The 20,505-nt window shown below is 57.6% G+C and overlaps 1 protein-coding gene across 4 annotated transcripts in view; it reads right to left on the bottom strand.

Moving 5' to 3' along the window:
- Nucleotides 1-5,794: 5,794 nt before the first annotated feature.
- Nucleotides 5,795-20,505, bottom strand: part of ZP1 (zona pellucida glycoprotein 1) — an 18,978-nt gene continuing 4,267 nt past the window's right edge. The window contains exons 2-14 of one of the 4 annotated variants that reach the window (XM_045485406.1): nt 19,872-20,027; nt 15,353-18,590; nt 13,932-14,053; nt 13,397-13,709; nt 13,087-13,230; nt 12,066-12,253; nt 11,888-11,985; nt 10,351-10,478; nt 10,079-10,268; nt 9,841-9,985; nt 8,672-8,753; nt 8,444-8,563; nt 5,795-8,221 (exon numbers count right to left, since the gene is read on the bottom strand). In XM_045485406.1, coding sequence (XP_045341362.1) covers nt 8,067-8,221; nt 8,444-8,563; nt 8,672-8,753; nt 9,841-9,985; nt 10,079-10,268; nt 10,351-10,478; nt 11,888-11,985; nt 12,066-12,253; nt 13,087-13,230; nt 13,397-13,709; nt 13,932-14,053; nt 15,353-15,572 — 1,905 coding nt within the window. In that variant the 5' untranslated portion in view covers nt 15,573-18,590; nt 19,872-20,027 and the 3' untranslated portion in view covers nt 5,795-8,066. The remainder of the gene's footprint in view (nt 8,222-8,443; nt 8,564-8,671; nt 8,754-9,840; nt 9,986-10,078; nt 10,269-10,350; nt 10,479-11,887; nt 11,986-12,065; nt 12,254-13,086; nt 13,231-13,396; nt 13,710-13,931; nt 14,054-15,352; nt 18,591-19,871; nt 20,028-20,505) is intronic. The other 3 variants (XM_045485407.1, XM_045485409.1, XM_045485410.1) reach the window with 3 other exon arrangements.

Genomic DNA, 20,505 nt, shown 5'->3' with positions numbered 1-20,505 from the left:
CTGCTGCTGTCCCTCCTCCTGCTTCTCCCCTCCTGCTCCTCCTCCTGCTCCCTTCCTCCTACTGCTTCTCCCCTCCTACTGCTGCTCCCCTCCCCCTCCTCCCCTCCCCCTCCTCCTGCTCCCCTCTCCCTCCTGCTCCTCTCCTCCTCCCCTCCTCCTCCTCCGGCTACCTGTAGTGCTCCTACCCTCCTAGCACGTCTACCGCCCCCACTGCTCCTACCACCTGCGGCTGCCATTTCTGCCACTGCCACCACTTTTGCTCCTGTCAGCACTCCTACCATTCCAGCTCCTGCCGCTGATCCTCGTCCCACTTCTACTGCCGCCGCCAGTTCTATTGCCGTTGCTTCTCCTGCCTTCGCTTCTGCCACCCCTGCCCCCACTCGTCCTCCTCCTCCTCCTCCTCCTAGTTTACTACTAGCTTAACGACCCCAATGGTGCAGGTGCATTCACACGCAGACTTCTTTTCGGTAAACACAGTGCGGTGCCCTACGCGTATTTTCTCTTACAATCTTCCGAGTTCCGTTTTCCATGGCTGACTTCATTGTCAGAGGAAGGTATACAATACGTGGACGTGTGCATTTGCGAGACGCTATGATGAAGACGCGTCTGCGTCAGCTTCGGTGTTACCGTGAGGCTTCCGCTCGATAGGCTGTGAGCAGTTAAATCCCGGAAGTCAGACTTACGGATGTTCAACTCCCCGGGGGCTGGTACCCTAACCTCTGCGTTGTTCAAGGGTCCCCCGTAATGCTTGTATTCCCAGGTGGGGGCGCTGTCCCCACTGCCTGACCGCTTGCCCGGCACTGCGACTCCCACGCCACTGCTGGTACTGCCCCCGTTACTCCTCCGCCAGCTACCTCCGCCCTCCCGCCCTGCGTGCTCTTCTCCGGGGTCCCTCCCCAGAGATGGGCTCGCTCCAGGAAGCCCCGCAGGGGAGCGACCTCACCGGGCCACGGTGCCCGGCTCTAGCACGGTTCTGTGATCTCGCGGGTGTCCGTGCGTTTGTCTTTCTCAACTAGATTTTCATTCCAAGGGCGGGGCCGTGTGCTCACCGCTGTCACGCCCCCTTTCCTGTATGTCACGTTGCTGCTCAGTGACAGGCGGACTCAACTCGGGGGGCTCAGTCCAGAGCCCAGGCTCTGACTCTCCTAGGACACAGAAGCAGGGGGATGACAGACTTGGTTATTTCGGCCAAAATGGAATGGAGAGTTGTCCCCCCTCCCCCTCCTGCCGTTCTCTCTCCATTGTGGGCTCAGCCGCCTTGTAGGTGAACCTTCTGGCAACAGTTCTCAGCCGGTGGGTTGGGTTCTGGTAGATTCTAAGAGGGCTCACCTCTTCTGGACTCGTGTTGTCAGGCTCCTGAGTTTTGTGTTCAGGATCGAGGAGTCGTTAGTCCAGGTGTCTGAAGGGAAATGGTTTGTGGTGTAATCGGGGCTCACTGCAGCCAGCATGAACTTTGGCCCCTCGGCAATCCACGCCTGGGCTCGTGCCTGGGGACCAAGTGTGTCCAAACCCCATGTTCCTCCGCCCTTGGAGGTTGCTTGGCCTTGGGGCGCTGGCCAGGGCGGCCACCTGGGGGCGCTGTGGTTACGTTAGTCTCTCCGGCAACACGGGCACCGGGGCAGCTCCGCACCGGAGGACAACTGTGCCGGGCAGGTGCCGTTACCCCCATTGCACAGACGGAAACAAGCTCTCGGGGTGCCTCGGCCTCAGGCCGCCCAGCGAGTCATGGAGCTGGGATCTGAAGCCATCCGGCTGCAGAGACCCAGCTGACTACCCCGTCATCTGTGAAGACAGGCACGGGGAGCTGACAGCCCGCTCCGGTTTTCTAGGAGTGCAGAGTCGTGGTTAAGTGTGGGCTCCGGGGTCCAACCCGGTTCGGATCCCGGCTCATCAGGTTTCTGTGCCCGCGTCCGCGTCTCAGTTTCCGCATCTGAAAACCTGGCCAACGGGTGCCTGCTTCAGACGGTGGCCGAGGGTTAATGGCGCGAACGCACGTGGAGAGCACACGTTGTTGGCTGCTGTTTTCCCTGCTTCTGTCTGCGCTGGCATCCAGTGACACTCTCGGGGTCGCGGTGGCCCCTGACGCTCGACGGCTGTGTCACAAAGATTAAGGCTCTGGAGACACAGAGTGACCGGGGACATAGGCCAGTCGGGGAGGCGGCAGCATGCGGATGACCACGGCCACAGGACGAGTTCTGAGAGGCGCAGTCGTGGAGGAGGGGTCGTGGCCGTTCCGTGAGTCAGGTAGGTCTGAGGAGAGGGGACAGGCAGGTTTGGGACACAGAGCAGAGGAGCAGAGTGGGGGTGGCAGGCGAAGGAGAGGACGCGGCTGCCCACCGCCTGGCTGAAGCGAGGAGGGGCGGGGGAGCGGGCCCACGGACGAGCCGGGAGGGGAGAGCAGACAGTGTGGACAGCCGGGCGATGAGAATCCTGGAGAAATGCCCAGCAGACTGGAGTCTCAACCAGCAGCCTGAAGTCGAAGATCTCACCGGGAGGTTTGCAGCCGTAGGAACAGGCCTTTGACATTTTTGAAATTGCTTATGGTGAAACATTGGCTCAAAAGGGCCTCAGACATACCTTTTCAGTTTAAAGAATACTAAACACCCTTGTATCCAGCGCCCAGCTTAAGGACAGTAGTAGGGGCCCTCTGGTCTTCTGTGACTGCAGAAGAAACCACTCCCCTGAAACAGGTAGATCCTTCTTCCACTTTTCCCTTTAATTTTACCACGATATTGTGAGTATGGCGGGGGGGGGGGGGGGGGGGGGGGGATGCTTAATTTTGAACTTCTTGGACCTGAAATCGTTCAGCTTGCTCTGACTTCATTTGCTTCACGTTGTTCTCGAGATTTACCCGCGTTGACGCGTGTGGTTATGGTTCATTCACTGTTGTGCAAACAAAGGCAGTGGCCAGACAGAACTCCCACCAGGCTTCTGGAACCGCGCTCCTTGGAGAGGGGAGCAGCCCCACAGGGCGGGTCCCACGTGGCCCGTCCCTCGCGGGGCAGTGCGCTGTGCGCGGGAGGTGCCCACGTGGGGCTGTGGTGCATTTGAGCTGCATGGTCACGAGGCTCAGCTCTGCCACGGTCACCAGGGGAGGGGACACGGGAGCCGTGACGCAGCAGAACCTTTGTTCCAGCCCTAACCTGCCAGCTCACCGTCTGGGGGGCTGCACCGACCCTGCCCCGATACAGTCGCGGATCTAGGGTCCACACTGTTCTTGTAGCTGGCCGTGGTGGCCAGCCCGCGTGGCGGGAGTTACCCGATGAGTGCCGCCTTCATCCTCAGAAAAGCGCCTCATCAGGGGGCTGGGGTCCAAGCTTTGTAATTGATCGGCGCCTTAGGCACTTGGCAGTGGCCGGACTCCACGGAGCCTTGTAAGAGGACAGTTCCCTTTTCGGGGAGGCCAGCCTGCGAGTGATAAACCCGAACAGATAAACCCTCTCGTTCACTGTGGGACTCGGTCATAGGTTCACACCCACAGTGCATTGCTGCGGCCTCCTGTTGACGCCTGACACGTGTTGTTTCCAGTTTGCCTATCATAAACAATGTTTCTGTGAACATTCTGTCGCAAGGGTCTTTCCTAGGCTATTAGTGAACCTAGGAGGGGACGTGTATAGATGGCACCTTAGGTAACGACGAGCCCTTTAGCCACACAGCATTATCAGTCTGCACTCTCGTTAACCATGTGGAGTGTTCGAGCCTTCATACCCTTCACCAACCGTTCGTATTTTCTGATTTTTAAATTTTTTTTTTTTCAACGTTTATTTATTTTTTTTGGGACAGAGAGAGACAGAGCATGAACGGGGGAGGGGCAGAGAGAGAGGGAGACACAGAATCGGAAACAGGCTCCAGGCTCTGAGCCATCAGCCCAGAGCCTGACGCGGGGCTCAAACTCATGGACCACGAGATCGTGACCTGGCTGAAGTCGGATGCTTAACCGACTGCGCCACCCAGGCGCCCCTTTATTTTCTGATTTTTAAATTTTGCTAGTCTCGTGGGTGTGTGATAGTACCTTGAAGTTTAATTTTCACATCCGTGATTACCGATGGGGTGGAGCCTCTTTTCATCCACGTCCAGGCCCCCCCCCCCCCACACACATTCTGTGATCATTTTGTCAAGGTGTTAACTATCTTCCCAGTGTGTGCCTTATCTTTTCACTCTCTAGTATCTCATGAGTTTGGAAGTTATTATGAGAATTCTTTGAGACTGGCTGAAACCACATTCTGCGCGCCGCCCCCCCCCCCCCCGACAGGATTTGCATTTATTTGCTCTTGCCTGAACCCCGGGGATCACTTCAAATTAAATTTAGCCATTGAGCTTTTTTTCAACTGAAACTTTGAGCATTCCCTAGACCCCTACCCTCGTCTAAGAACTTGGCCTGCACACCCTAGAGAAGACGGAATTGTCACTCTCGGGGGAGTGCTTTTTGTTGTTTGTGTCTATCCAGCACGGAGTTGAAAATAGGCAAGGCCCCTTGCTGCCCCTGTCTGTGCAAGGGGTTCATTTCTCCTTCAGTCTTGCATCGAGGATGAAGCCCTCTCCAGTCCCAGCTTCCATAGGAGGCCCAGCTCGAGATGCCCCACATTTGGCAGGCTCTGGGCTTGACCTCTGCTCCCCTGACCTTGTTAGAACATCAAGGTCTCCAGGGTTCTGCAGAAACCCCAGAATAGAAGTTGGTTTTACTTCTCAGAGTTTTTGCTTTTATTTTTGGCCTTTGTGCATGTTTTCCCCCGTCTCCTGTTGGCGATGATGTAAACAGGTTTTTAACAGATGTGCATATCATCTGACAGTTTAGTGGTTTCCTTCCGAAGGTTGATCGGGCATCTAGTCTTCCTGCTGCTGGGACAGAAGTGGCACTTTTCTAGGAAAAGCTCTTACAGAAATGCCTGGGCACGCGGCCACTCTTCAGGGAGTCAGAGGTTGAAGTCGAGGCGACAGGCTGTGAGGTGTCGTCCCCCTTTAAGGCAGAGCACGTGGCTTTGCTCTCTGCCAACATGGAAGCACGAGGGAGCCCGGGGGCAGGCGAAGTAGGGGAGTCCGTGGGATCTTCACCCAGCTCCAGCCCTAGCCCTTACCCCCTCCCTAAAAGGGCAGGAAGAGAGAACCTGAGAGGCCCCTGAGCCGCTCTGCTTCCTGCCACAGGTCAGCACAAGTGGTTTGTTATCAACCCCATCCGGTCTGACCCAACTGTTGTCAAGGCTCGAGTTCCTGCTCCGGCTCAGAGGTGGTTTAGGGGAGGGAAGAAGTTCTACGTTGGGCAGAATTTGGACGGGGTTTTGAGATCTGCGAAAGCCAAAGCCGAGATTGCCCCTCTCCGGGGAAAGCAAGGGAACCTCGTGCCGCAGCGACCCTCACCGCTCACGTCCGTCCGTCCGCTCCTGTCAACGGAGCCCTTGGACACAGGAGTGTTGACAAACTCCGCGGACAAGTACCGATTGCCAAAGCTGTCAAAATCCCCACACCTGCATACACTTGACAGTGAGCGAGAAACACCTCAAGCACCACGTTGGGACATCCAGAGAGCAAACGGATCCTCTCGTGATTACATAGGGTAATGAGGTTCTGGCCACATTCGAAAATACAAATAGGAGGGAAAAACGACAGCTGCATAATCCTCTCCAACAGCAAGACAGGAGAGCTGCACCGAGGAAGGGAGCAGGGGCAGACTTGGTGGGAAAGAAGATGGGAGACCCTGCCTGCCCCCTGACTTGGGGAAGCTCTCTGCAGACAGGGAGAGAAGTTCAGGAGGGCAGAGACACAAAGAGAAAGTTCCTAAGACCCCGAGGCTATAGAGGCTTGTCCTCTAATCAAAGAGGTACATTTTATTAAAAAAAATTTAATATGTATTTGAGAGAGAGAGAGAAGGGGCAGAAGAGGAAGAGAATCTCGAGCAGGCTCCACGCCTAGTATGGACTCGATCTCATGCCCAGGAGATCATGACCTGAGCTGAAATCGAGAGTGGGACTCTTAACCGACTGAGCCACCCGGGCACCCCCAAAGAGTTACATTTTAGGCCAGCAACGCTATCTGCCTTAGGCAGCGCGGGTGGCAAAGCTTTAGAACGATACTGATCTGTGGCAGCAAGGTGGAGTGGGGTGCGGGTGGGGGGGCAGGCTACTGGCACCCCGTGTGTTCCCCCAGAGCCTGACAGAAGGCGCACAGCTTTTGATCCAGCGGTTCTGAGAACTTCTGAGAGAACTGTATACAAAGAATCACATGCTTAGATAACAAGGGTTCACATTCATAGATTTGAATTCTACCCAAAGGGGATCAAATGTATCAGTTTAACGGCGATATGGAAGAGACGGCAGCTATTAAAATAGGGAATAACTCAAGAGGTCTACCTTTGTGGTAAGAAAACACACACGACACCCTTAAAGTTACATAATGTGATTCCATGTGGGATCTACAGCATCGTGTTTAAGCACAGCATCGATGCAATTCATAGAACCACCCTTCTGTGCCATTTGAAATGCCTACGTGAGCCTGGATGATGAAGGCCGTGGTAAGAAAGAAGAGTCGGTCCTGGATGGAAGAACCAGAACCTTGACCCCTTCAGACCAAGTCAGTCTGGCTCCTTCACCCAACACCAAAGCTACGAATCCTCATAATTTCACCCTGGCCCCGAGTACAGGCCAGGAGGTCGGACAGCACTGGCCATCCCTGGTCACAGCGGGAAGGCAGCCCCAGACAAGGGAAGTTCCTTGGCTAACTCCCACGGCAAGTGTCTAGAACACTCGGGCCCGAAGATCCATGCTGCCACCCCCAGCTAGCCTTTTCCCCAGCCCCTCCTCCTCTGGGCTATAAACTGGTCTTCAGAGTTTAAGCAAAGCATGAAGCTTGGGGCAGAGAAGAAAAATTCTAGTAGTTTACGACATTCAGTAAATGTTGTCACGTGCTCCTTGAGGGATTCTTCTGTTAATTTACCTAACACCCCTGTGGGGGTGGGGATGGGGATCACCCCCATTTTCCAGAGGGGGAAACAGGCTCCCAAAAGTTCAGTAACTCAGTATTACAGCTAGTAAGAGACAGTACTGGGGTTGTAACAAAGCAGATTGATTTTGGAGCCCCTCTATTTGACCAGTATCCCCAGACCAAGAAGGTAGAGCGGGCCAGAAAGGAGGAGCCCCTGCCTAGCGTCAAGGCCCCCGGCCTGACTTGTGTGGTTCCCTGTCACAGCTCATGCCCCACCAAGGCCTTTCGATCTTTTTTCTAAAGTCAAGTTTGGACCCACCTACCAGATTATTCTCTCCTGTCACCAGAGGCTGAACCCTACCCCACCCCCCCAATCCCTCCCAACTGCTACCCCTTCCCAGCCTAGATGTACAGGTCAGTCTGGAAAGTTCTTTGTGGCCAAGTCAGAGATGAAGGCCTAGGTCCTACAGGGGCACACGAAAGTCAGCCACACAACCAGCGCTGGTAGAGCTGTGGGGGGGGGGGGGTGGGGGGGGTGGGGGCAGGCTCGCTGTGGCAGCCAGCATCAGGGCCAAGAGGCTGCTATGTCATGTCAGCCTAGGAGTGGACTAGTCTGGCGATGGGGGGGGGTGGGGTGGGGGGCGTGTGCTGAAGGAAGGGAGAGGGAGGCTGGCGGGCCCCAGCATCCTTTAGCGGGAAGCTGAGGCTCAGAGCAAGACTGAAGAGTTCCTTCAAGGCCCCAGGAGCTCTGGGTGCCCCTTCCCCACGGGGAGCTGAGCAGCATGCTGTGAGAAAGTCAGAACTCCCACGTCTGGGCGACGGGGTCAGGCCTTCACGGGCCATTTCACCCTCGGGGCTCCCCATTCCTACCTACTGGGGCTCGGACTCTGCTGTGATTGTACCCTCCTCTACCCTCGCTTATCTGGTTCTCTCTGGAATGCCGTCTCTCCTTGCTGAAAGGCAAAGTCTCCCGAATCAGCCTTGGGAGACGCTGGACTCTGCCCAGGGTGCGGCCCGTATTAAGCATTTGTCGAAGAGGTCACGGTTCTGACACGACAGACCTGACACAAAGGAACACGCTTCTGAGACCGAATCTTTCTAGTCGCCACGAATAGCTTTCCACACCCGCTGGGCAGGCTGGACACGGCGCTTTATTGAGCCCAGTCGCCCTCTGTCGCCCTCCTAGAGCTTCTGGGCTTGGCTTGGCTCAGGCCCGCGAAAACCCCGACCCCAAGGACCAGGGCCACAGCCACTAGCAGAAGGACCACCCAGAGGAGAGGCCTCTGGTTAGCGTTCCTGGGGGAGCCTGCGGGAGAGAAGGGGTTTGAAGGCTTGCAGGGCTGAGCGAGGCGCCTCCGACCGTCTCCAGCCACCAGACCTTTGTGATGACGCCCGGCAGAGCTGAGCCTGCCTTCCCCCCAGGTTAGGTGGACTGTCTTTGCTCAGTTCCCTGCCCCCAGTGCTGTCACACCCTTTCCCGCCTGCACTGTGGCCGAGCGTCCCCCAGCAGCAACACGCCTGCCCGTACCTGTGGGCCCCAGCGGAGGCTCCTGCCCGGAGGAATCCTCAAAGTCCACTGGCCCTGGAGAGCTCACGAGGTTCTGCGGCCTGGTGGCCTCGCCGAGCGGAGTGTAGGATCGTCGCTGTCCTGGGCGGGGGAGGGGTGGCATCGTGGGCCGGTCTCTGGCCCAGAAGCCAGGAACAGGCCTGCGGCCAGAAGAACGAAGACCGCCCCTCTGCCCCGCCCCGGACTCACTAGCGGGCCTAGAGCTGCACGAGGTCGAGCACGTCTCCAGCCCCGAGGGGGAGCAGGCAGAGGAGTGGCAGAAGAAGTAAACCTGGTGGGAAGAGAATACGGTCAAGAGCACGGGGCCAGCTTGGAGCCACGGGCAGGAAGCACCAGACCTAGGAAGCACCCAGAATCCAGGACCTAGGCGGAGTCCACACTGCTGCTAGCTGTCCGGCCGCCAGGCGGGCTGAGGTCTGGCTGTGTAGACCAAGACCAAAACCACAGCCTCGCCTGCTGAGGGTCAGCGCCAGAACCGTTGTTTCCTAATTTGGAACCTGTGCCTCCCCTCCTTCCCGGTGGCCCAAGTCTGCAGCTGGGTTCCTTGCGGGCAGGCAGCTCGGCCTGGGAGTTGGCCCCAGCCCTCAGCTTCTCCAGTGTGGCCCCGACTGCAGAGTCCCCCGGCAGTGCTGGCCTCCGAGGAAGTGGGGCTCCGCCAGGCAGCCGGGGGACGGGCTATCCCCGCTTCCAGAAACAAAGCCAGGGGCAGCTCCCGGGAGGAGGAGGAGAAGCTGGAGGAGCAGAGTGGAGCTGAGCCAGCCCCCGGAGGCCCAGCCAGCAGACGCGCCTTCATCCAGCAGGCGAGAGACTCTGGCTCCCGAGAGGCAGGTGGTAAAGAGGAGAATGAAGCCACCCTCACAGTGCTAACCATCAATGTCTGTCTGCACCTGGGCTAATAACGTGCGGCTGCTTCGAGATACAGAGTTGGCTGTATGTAGTCTTGTGAGGGCATCTTTCAGTAACCAAGTTCCATGGAAGCCTAGGGCCTACGGGGTCACTTGTGCGTTCTGCAGAAAACCTAAATATGCCCTAAGTGGACCCATTTACCTCCCGGAGAAGTTGGGAGATTATAAACATTCCAAGCAGAATTGAAACGCACGCTTTCTAGAGTCAGAAGCAAAGTCACTCTAGAACACCGTGAACAGGGTGCAGATTTAGGGTTGGTGGCATCCATACTCCGGGTTTCCCTTCCTCCCTCTTGAGTGGTCTGGAGGTGGCCAGGACCTGGCTCACCACCCTCCACGAAGCCCCGTCTGGGGACCTCCGGGGACCCATAGCTTGCAGGGTGCTGGAGGACTTCGGGGACCAGCTTATCCCATGGAACATTTGGGGAGCAGGAATTCCGAGGCACTTCTCACCTGTCCCCTGAGGGCCCTCTGGGAGCCAGGGTCCAGGAGGGCGAAGGTGGTGACGGTGAAGCGCTGGTGGTGTGATGGGAAGGACAGCCCTGCCCCGTCTGAGGCTACCATTTGGGTCCTGTAGCTGTCACCGTCGAAAGGACACCTGAGAAGGAAAGAGGCCAAGGAAGCCGCAGAGGGACCAGGGAGGGGGATGGAGGGAGCCCCCAGGGCAGCCCCAGCCCCCACTGCCGCTCACCCCTCTGACAGGATGGGCCACTGAGGCTGCTGGAAGGGGCTGGCACTGGGAGTGGCCCAGCACCGGTGCAGCAGCAGGACCAGACCGGGGTCTGTCCTGTCCAGGAGCCGGACCTCCACGGACACAGGCTCGCGGAGCAGCCTCACGATGGGGTAGTCCCCCTCCTCGTAGAAGGAGCGGAAAGTCTCATCTGCAGGGTGAGGGACTCGTGAGCCTTGGAGGGCTGTGCGTGGGGACGCGGGGCAGGAAGAGGAGGGCTCCGGGGACTGTACCCGTGGCGATCCGCAGCTGGAACCGCAGGGGGCCGGACTGGATCACGGGGGCCGGCGAGGGGGGTGGGAAGATAGACGCCCGGAGCGGCAGGAAGTCACTGGCGTTGACGGTACAGCGCACGTGAAGCCTGAAGTCCAAGTGCAACAGCACGGAGTGGAGAGAAGACCCAGCATCAGCATGGCCTGCTCACTTAGTAAACCAGCCGCCAGCTACGTGGATGCAACAACCAGGGCGCGTGGCCCAGCAGGGTGGCCGGACCCCACCGAGCAAGCCGCTAGGGGGCCCTGCGCCCCCCCACCCCACTCACCTGCCCAGGACAGCACAAGCTGGTCACAGATAGCGCCCCAGTGTCACCACTGTGCTTGCAGTGGTAGATGGTGGGCCCTGGGGACTGGGGTCTCTCCCTGGCCTAAGTGACACCACACGCTCCCAGTGGGGGGCCCACGTCCGGCCCCCTGGTGTTGTGCTAGGGAAGCAGACCCCACCCTACCCCACCCACCTTCACCTCCAGCTCCAGCTCCTAGGCGCTCTCCCTTTACTTCTGAGAGCGAGGCCCGCGCTCGAGGCCCGCGCTCGAGGCCCGCGCTCGAGGCCCGCGCTCGAGGCCCGCGCTCGAGGCCCGCGCTCGAGGCCCGCGCTCGAGGCCCGCGCTCGAGGCCCGCGCTCGAGGCCCGCGCTCGAGGCCCGCGCTCCAGCTGCAGACCCTGTGTGACCACCTGCCTATTCCCACCGGCTACAGCTGTTCCCCCTCACGGCCCCCTTCCTCTGGGAATCTGGAGCCCTGCTGGGTTCCGACTAGCTCCCACCACTTGTGAACCCAAGGGTCTACAGCACAGCCGATCTATCCCCACCCCCAACTACCCCCTGGCCTGTAGAGGCACTTAGAATTTTAAAGCAAAAGACACTTGGACCCTCACACCAGCACCCTTCCCTGGCCCTCAGGGCGGGTGGGGTGGAGAGAAACACACCTGGGCTTCCGCTCTGTGCCAAGCACAGGATTTTATGCACAGATGTATTGGCCCCATAAGTTCAAGGGCAGGTGTGACAAGCCCAGCTCCCTCGGAGTGCCCACCCTGGCCTCCCGGGCTCGTTCTGCCACCGGAGCCTGCAGGTCCCAGGGGCCCATTTCAACAAGAGGTAACCCTCTGCTCCTCCCTCCACCCCAGCACACCCTCCAAGAGTCCCCCCCCCTCCGCCCAGGTATCTTCTGCCTCATCTGTGGCTTTGTGACCTCGGAAATGGGGAGGTAGCAACAGCCACGCTCACGGCCTCCACTTTTTCTAGGGGCCTCGATGAGGATGCTTGCGGCTTAGCTTCTGAGCTTAGTTCTTGGAGGAAAAAAGGCAAGTGCTGCTGAGGACCCTGGGGCTGGTGGGGGGGGGGGGCTGGGATGAGCCCAGGGGCTCTCCTGAGATCACACAGCAGGGAACAGCATGGACAGGAGCCCAGGTGGCTCCGCAGCCCATCTTAAGCTCACCCGTGCTCCCCTCACACCCAAGCCCACAGCCCAGCCTGTGCAAGAAAGGCTGCCCTCACCGGAAGGCGCCATCCCGTGTGATGGAGCCCTGTGGCCCCATTCGGACGTCGATGTCTGACACCAGCTGGTTCTCATAGAGGAGCTGGTTGCCAACCACCTGTGGGAGAGGAAGGACAGCTAGGTGAGGCCCTCCCAGGGGGGGCAGTCCTGGGCACCAGGCCATGGCCCCACTCCTACCTGGACGGTGGTCCCACAGTGGGTCAGAGGGAATTGGAAGACCACGAAGGACCCCGTGTCCTGAGTCGGGGAGCAGCTGGTGGGGGCATAGGCCACATGGATATTGGCCAGCGTGATCCCATGTGCCAAGGCTGTTTCTTGGGACACCACCAGGACGAAATGGCCATTTCTGAAGCACTGGACAGTTGCTAGGACGAAGGCAGATCAAAGAGGCCGACCAGGACCTCGGAGTTAGTGTCTGTGAGGCAGACATGGGGGGGTGGGCTGGGAGACAGTACTTAGGTGTTGCCCTGGGAGTCGGGAGACCTGGCTTCTCTTACTCTCTGGGCCTGTGTTGGCTTGAGCAAGCCCTTTACAGACCCAGATTTTCTCGTGCGTGGAAATAAACTACGAAAGTAGGGGCACTGTTGAATTTGTCATCTAAACTGGGATGCCCTAGGGGTGTCTGGCTCAGCTGGACGAACATGGGACTCTATCTTGGAGTCATGAGTTCGAGGCCCACGTTGGGTTGTGGCGATTACTTAAATAAACTTAAATAAACTGGAATGTTCTAGATCTAAAAGGTAGGGGTACATGCAAAGACAGATCTATTAGGGGGGCGCCTGGGTGGCTCAGTCGGTTAAGTGTCTGACTTCAGCTCAGGTCATGATCTCATGGTTCGTGGGTTCGAGCCCCGTGTCAGGCTCTGTGCTGACAGCTCGGAGCGTGGAGCCTGCTTCGGATTCTGTGTCTCCCTCTCGCTCTGCCCCTCCCCTGCTTGCGCTGTCTCTCAAAAATAAATAAATGTTACAAAAAAAAAAAAAAAGCTAGATCTGCTACTAGTTCCTTGGGACAACGGTTATCAGGCAAGCTGGGACCTGTGGTCCCCCCATCTAAAGGTACCGTCTGTGGCCCATTCTCCATTCGGGGGCTCGGGCTCTCCTAGGGACTAGGTGTGAAGCAGTTGCAGTGTTGGGGGAGAGGCAGGGGAGGAAGCCCTCGCGTCCTCATGGCTTCTGGTTTCAGGTGTAGAAAGGCCTACCTGTGTTGCCATAGTAACAGGGAACCGCTCTGCTATTGTCATAGCAGCAGCCAGCCTTCTGACAGGCTTCCTTCGAACCTCTTCTCCCCACACAGGGGATGTGCCCAGAGGGCACCTGGCACTGCTCCCAGGTCAGAGGTGCCCCTGGGGAGAGGACAGAGCGGTGAGGACACAAGAAAGGGCCACACTGGGCAGGAGACTTCCAAGGGAAACAGAGGCAGCTGGCTTCTGGGCCCAGTCAAGGGCGAACAGGCAGTTCGCTGCTCCAGAAGGCCCAGACACAGTATACGCACGGAGAAGTCCTACGTACCTGGGTGAAGGGGCTCGTCAACCCCCCAGTGTTCCAAGATGTCCCACTGGGGCAGAGTCAGGGTGGGACGGGTGGCTCCAGGTCTAAGGGGCAGCAGGGCAGGGGTCGGACGGGTGAAGCTGTGCTCCTGGGTGGGGCGGAGGGGCCGGGTATGAGGGGTAGGCAGGGAGAAGCCTGTGCGTGAGGCCAGGTGGGACTCCGGAGTCCAGGTGTGGCTAGGTTTAGGACAGATCAGGGTGACCTCTCCTGCCGCGTCAACTCGACCGTCGCGCAGCACGGCTTCTACGAACACCCTCAGGTGGAAGCGCCCGTCCTGCAGGTGAGAAGGTGACCAGAGAGCAGCTAGGTGAGGCCACCGGGCCTCCCAGGCAGAGGAGGGCGTCAGGCAGGGAGCTGGATTTGTGGGCTAGCCCCGGTCACCAGCCCACAGGTGGGCGTGACCAGCACAGCGATCCCGAGCTCCCTCTCGGGCTTGTGGGAGGTCAAGCTGGCTCCCAGCCGTGGGGTCTGCCCCGAGCTCAGCAGCGATCCCTACCTTCTCCAGCACGTGGCAACCTCTGTAGTCAGCAGAGAAGACGGCGGGTCCCAGGGGCCTGGCGGTGACCCAGTGGTAGCAGACAGAGCAGTTGTGGACCTCGAATTGGTTCCCAAATTCATCTGAGGCAGGGGAGACAGGGATGGAAGTTTGGGAGGGCCAGCAGTGCTGAAGGGTGAAGCCAGGGGCTGCTGGTGACCGCTGAGAAAACCCCACTCGGGAGCGGGAGACCCCAGCTTCAGCCTTAGCTTGGCGACTCGCTGCCGGTGTGTTCTTGGCCAGGCCCCTCCCCTCTGGTCTCAGTTTGCCCATCTGTAAGGGAATAGCTTCAGCTGGTCTTAGGATCCTTCCTGCTGTGGTTCCCCATTAACAGTACTGGATGGCAAGCAGGAATGAAAACTTGGAGGAGAAAAGATTAGTACAGTCCAGGGCGGCCGGCTGGGTATTTGTTTTATTTAAAAGGGTTTTTTTTTTTTAATGTTTCTTTATTCTTGAGAGATAGAATGTGAGTGGGGGCACACAGAGAGAGAGAGAGAGAGAGAGAGAGAGAGAGAGAGAGAGACAGACACAGAATCGGAAGCAGGCTCCAGGCTCTGAGCTGTCAGCACAGAGCCCGATGCCGGGCTCGAACCCACGAACCGTGAGATCATGACCTGAGCCGAAGTCAGTCGCTTTACTGACTGAGCCACCCGGGTGCCCCTGGGCTGGGGATTTTAGACCTGTTCTTGTAAAGTCGGGGATCCTCGTTCTGTGGCTAAGGTGCTCAGTGTGAGGCTGCTCAGCTGCACACAATGAGGGGCAGAAGGATTTGGAACTGGGATCTTGTGACCCGTCTGCCAGGTTCACTGGCCGTTGCAGTCATGGGGGGGGGGGGGACACCTGCTGGGTGTCCACCCACCTTGCCCGCCCAGAGCACCAGGGCACCCCTCGGGGGGCGGGCATGACCCCTGAACTCCCGTTCAGGGCACATGGCGAGGCTGGGGTCACCGTTCCCATCTTACAGTTAAGGAAAGAGGGGTTCAGAGAGGTCAGGTCACTTGTTCAAGAACACAAAGTTGAGAAGCTGCAGATTCAAACCCCCCCTCCAAACCCACTCCCGTTTTCTCCATACCAGGCCACAACCACCGGGGCCCTGCCCCTCAGAGGGGCCTGTGGGCCAGCAGCCTGGGCATCAGCTGACCGTGGTCACCGACGCAGAGCCTGGGCCCTAGTGAAACCAACACCTGCCTCTCAGCAAGATGGTCGTGAACACTCGCCGTGGGAAAAGAGGCCCTGGGTGACCAGGGAAACTGAGGCTGGCAACTCACCTTCCTCCCTCCTCCTCCCCCCCCCTCCCCAGTGTGGTGACAGAGTGGGGGGCCGAGGGGCCTCTCCTCGTCCTGCTGCATGGGAGGTGGGGACCCGCGTTCGGCCACGCTCACCTACGACCTTGAAGCGGATGGTCTGGCCCGGCCGGGGGAACACCAGCAGCTGCATGCCCTTGATCCCACAGTCAGAGCTGTGCCGCAGGCCCCGGAGACCAGGCTCAGGGTGCGGCCGCTGCCCCAGCCCCAGAGCGGCCACCAGCAGCAGCAGCAATGCCACGCAGCCATCCCAGACCATGGCCGAGGCTCTTGTCATCAGATACACCACGGCCACCATAACGATCCCCACTCACTCGTGGCCCGGTGACGCCCAGGCCTTATATGGGGGAGGTGGTGACTGGAAACTTCTAGGGGCAAAGGGGGCCCACCTGGAGGAGCCTGGCCACCAGGGGCTCTGGTGAAATTCCCTCCCTGAAGGCCAAAGAAGGCACCCTCCCAGGCCCGGGCCCTGAAGGTGCTCTGAAAATTGCCCCTCACCCTGACTTCCTGCCTTCCAGCTGGGGGTTGATGCTGGCTCCGCTGAGTGATCCTGGCTGGGAGGTGGGGAGGAGGGAATCTTCTGGTACGGTTGAGGCTGCAGGCAGGCGGAGGGGGTGGTTCCAAGTCCCTCATCATCCCTTCCCTGCCCAGTCTGGCTCTCCAGGGCCTCCTGTCTGCACTGGGGCCTCCGGGCCACCGAGAGCTGCGGGGGCTGTGGGGGCGGGCAGCAGGCTGGGTTAATTTACTAACCGGGCCCTCGGACGGCTGTGCAGGCCCCAGAGGCCGAGACACTGCCCCTGCCCTAAGAGTGTGCAGATGGATGGTGGGCGGACAGGTTGGTAAACAGACTAGTGGCCCCTCACGGGGCTGTCCTGAGGGTCAGGACATCAATGGGACCGTGGCTGTTACTAATGGAAAATAACAAGGACGGACAATAAATATAACGGGGCCTCCTGGATGGGATCCTGGCGCAGAACAAGGACATTAGGTAGAGGCCAAGGAAATGGACTTAGGTTCGTATCGGTGGATCGACAGTGGTTCATCAACCAATAAACGTACTGCCCCAACGTGAGATGGTAACTGTACGGGGCCCTGGGTGCGGGGAACCTGGGACCTCTGTGCTAAATCCTGGGCAGTTCAGAGAAGTAAAGTCTATTAACCACAAGCAGACTGGCTCACAGGTGGCAGGGCTCCCCACGTGCCAGGCTGTCCCAAAGCCTCATTACCGCCATCCACATGTCAGGGGAGCGCCTCGCCCCGGCCCCACCAGCCTTAGCCAGTGCCGCTGAGCGTGGGCCACGGCAGCTGGCACGTGGTGGCTCGGTCCTTAAGAGTCAGGCTCCGACCCAGCCCCTGCTTCTTTCTAGCCGGGCCACGTCACTTTTCTCTGCTTCCTTTTCCGGCTTGTGAATTGGGGATGATAATCCAACCTCGCAGTGTGGACAGAAAGACGGACAGCGACGAAGAACGGGCGGGACAAGTTCTCTGTGGTAACGACTTAGCGCTTGGCGGCGACGAGGTTTGCCGTGACGAGAGTTTACGTGGGGGAAGCTTGGTGGGTCACCCGGGGTACAGAGCGGGTTAAGGGATGGGCCAGGCCGGGGTAGGGGTGGTCAGAAGTGTGGGGGGCACAGGGGATGGTGGCGGGGGTACTGTGTTGAGGCGGCGGGAATTGGGGGAGATAAAGGCATAGGGCTGCAAACGTGGACTTGAGGCTGGTCTGGGCCCCTGGAGGGGGCGGGGCTGGTGAGGGGGGTTTTTCCTGAAGGACAAGGGAAGGCTTTAAAGTTAGTTTGAAAGCATTTCAGACTTACTGAAAAGAATCTCCCTATACCCTTCACGTAGATTCCTTGAATGTTAGCTGTTGTTAAAAACAAGACAAAAGGGGGGTGCCTGGGTGGCTCAGTCAGTTAAGCATCTGACTTCGGTATAGGGCATGATCTCATGGTTTGTGAGTTCGAGTCTCACATCAGGTGAGCTCAAGCCCCGCTTCCGGTGAACACGAGCCCTCGCTCCCTTCTGCCTAGAAAAGTCTTTTTGGACAGCTCCTCAGGGCACCTTCCCGTTAGACTGGATGTTGCCTGATTCATGAACGGTCGCAGAAAGCCAAGAGGACGTTTAAAACGTACTCAGTTGCACTTTATTTTTTAACGCTGTGTCTTTTCACGTTTGTTTTAGCTCTTCCTCTTAGCTCTTTCTGTTATGTACACAGACACCCACATCCACACTTTCTCCCTTCTCGTCTGAGAGCTGGTTGCAGATGGTCCTCCTTTACCCCCAAACACTGCAGACGGGACTTCCTAAAACACAAGGAAAATGATCCAAACCAGATCAACACTGGCATAACACCAGTGTCTCACGTACAAACCTTACTCGGCTCCCCAACTGTCCTAATCGTGACTTTTATAGCAAAGGGGCAAAGTTTGTTTTTCCTCGACTAGGATCCAATACAAGACCAAGATGGTGCTTCTTTAGGCTTTTCCAACCTGGCATAGTCCGTGATTCTTTGTTCTTCATACCCTTGATGTTTGTAGGAGTACAGGCCAATTTCTTTACAGGATGGCCCTCCCTCGGCTTTGTCTGGCGTTTCCTCCTGCTTAGATCCAGGCTATGCATTTTTGACGGTGTATTAGTTTGCTGGGTCTGCTGTAACAAAATACAGCCACGTAGGCGGCTTCAACAATAGAAATTTATTCTCTCACAGTTCTGGAGGTTGGAAGTCCAAGGCCAAGGTGTTGGCAGGTCTGGTTTCTCCTGCAGCTGCTCTCCTTGGCTTGCCGATGGCTGCCTCCTCGCCGTGTCCTCATGTGGTCTTCTCTTGGCTCTCTGTGGGTCCAGATTTCCTCTTCTTATAAGGACACCAGTCAGACTGGATTAGAGCCCACCCTCGCAGGCTTATTTTAACTTAATCACCCCCTAAAGGCCCTGTCTCCAAATACAGCCACATTCCAAGGTGCTGGGGGGTTGGGCTTCCACATATGAATGGGGGGGGGCGGGGGGGAACAATTCAGCCCGTAACGGGCAGGAATAGCCTAGAAGTGACATTGTGTCCTTCTCAGGGCACTCTGTCAGGAGGCTCATCATGCTGGTTTGTCCTATCGCTGCTGATATAAATCCGGACACTTGGGTGGGATGCGGCCTGCCAGGTGCCTCTGCGGTCAAGTTACTGTTTCTCTTTGAACATAGGAGACCCCTTGAGACTGGGTCTGTGACCACCTTGCTCCTTAGCAAACAGTCACCCACGGGTGCGGTGGTTTCCTGGCTCCATCATTCCTTCCCCGTGTATCTGCTTTTCTGCCATAACAGAGTGGTCTCCCTGCGAGGAAACAGGGTTCAGGTGGTGGAGAAATCCCCCCACCCCCGCCAGAGGAGCGGAGAACCTCGATTCTGTCCTGTGCTCACTGCTCAGGGGCAAAGGGACCTGCTCCCACCAGTAAAGTAGAAATGGGAATGATTATGGTAGGGATGGAATCTGATATACAGAAAGGTCCCTGCACACGAAGGCAACATGTCCCCCGAGGCCCTGGAAAGGCAGGAAAAGAGCAAGGGAACTTCCTCACGGCCAAGGGCGGAAGGATGCCTTTGGAAAAGTTGTGCCAAGCTGTCCTGGAGAGGGGGAGCCCTGAACCCTTGGTTAGGATTCCAGTTCTTGCAAAGGCTCTCGGGCACCCACAGCTCATCAGCCTGGGAAGGATGTCAGCTCCTCTGCTCACCCATTGGAGACCATGTTGCCTTGATTTCCTCATCTGTGTAATGGGGCCAATAACTAACTCGTAGGCTGGCCGTGAAGGTGAAATGAAAAGACCCACGTGCAGCGTTGAGAGCAAAGCCTGCATCACTTGAACACCGTGGCAATAAAAGCCGCCACTGCTCTTACTGCGGAGGAAAGAGGGTCAGATCAGAGTGACCAGACTCGGGATTTCGGCTTCCCACTTGGCCTCTTTCTAAACCTCAGTTTGCTCATCTCTTCTTACCATTCTATTTTCTTCTTACCGTTTTACATTTCACTTTTTAAAACGGGGCTTCACTTACTTAATCTGTAAAATGGAATTAAGAATAAGATCCACCTAGGGGCGCCTGGGTGGCCCAGTCGGCTAAGCGTCCGACTCTCAGTTTCGGCTCAGGTCATGGTCTCACGGTTTGTGAGATCGAGCCCCGCACTGGGTTCTGCACTGACCACTCAGAGCCTGGAGCCGGCTTGGGATTTTTTCTCCTTCTCTCTCTGCCCCTTCCCTGCTTGTGCTCTCTTTCTCTCTCTCTCTCAAAATAAAGAAATAAACTTAAAAAAAAAAAAGAAAAAGATAAAGATCAACCTCGCTGGGGTGCCGTGAGCCAGACGGGCTCACTGAGCTCTCCGTCCTGTCTCTCCTGCTCATGAAAGCCAGGGACAGAAGGAGGGTGCCACGGGAGGACGGGGCCTCTCCGGACCGATAACATGCGAAGTGCCGAGTGGGGTGCCTGACACGTAGTGGGTACCCCATAAATGTTAGCTAGTGCTATCGGTAGTGGGTTGGGTGGTGACCCCTCAAAAAATAGGTCTGCGGCAAAAGCCCTGGAAACGGGGAACACAGCCACAGCAGGTAATAACAATACCAACTTTGACGGTCTCTGGAGCACAGGGCTTGACTTTTCTTTCACAGAGATCTTGTGGTTCACCGCTTACGGTGTGGCCTTCAGTTGCTTCCAGAATGAGGTTCTCAGCCAATACGTGAGTGGGAAAGGCAAATGCAATCTGTCCGGAGTCAGGAAGAGACTGAGATAAAAGCACACGGCACTGAAAATAACTAAATGGCAGCTGGTTTGTGCATCCCTGCCCCGTGGGGGCCGTGAGCTGAGCCGTTGGCTCATTATTTCCTCTGATCCTCGAAGCAGGAGGGAGGGAGGTCACGGAAGGCCCTCGGCTAATACCAGACCCCAAGGACCCTGACTCTCCTTTCCTGTGGGTCAGCGATCTCTGTGGTCCCCTTGAACCAGCAGCCCCAGCATCTCTCGGGGCACCTGATGGAAATGCAACCTGCTGGACCGGACGCTCTGGGGGAAGGCCCAGCGTCCTGGGTTCAACAAGCCCCCTGGGAGATGTACACTCAGCGGCACATTACTGGTCTCTGCTATTTATTTCAGGCCCTCGCCAAAGGCCTGGGTCACCCTCCTCCGGACCCTGCTCTCCGTGAGGGCCCTTGGCACTCTTTTTTTTTTTTTTTTAATTTTTTCTTTAATGTTTACTTTTGAGA

The sequence above is a fragment of the Leopardus geoffroyi genome, chromosome D1, assembly GCF_018350155.1.
Source record: "Leopardus geoffroyi isolate Oge1 chromosome D1, O.geoffroyi_Oge1_pat1.0, whole genome shotgun sequence".
NCBI classification, from domain to species: domain Eukaryota; kingdom Metazoa; phylum Chordata; class Mammalia; order Carnivora; family Felidae; genus Leopardus; species Leopardus geoffroyi.
Note: the sequence above shows the minus strand (reverse complement) of the source record. Positions and strands in the feature narration are given on the sequence as shown.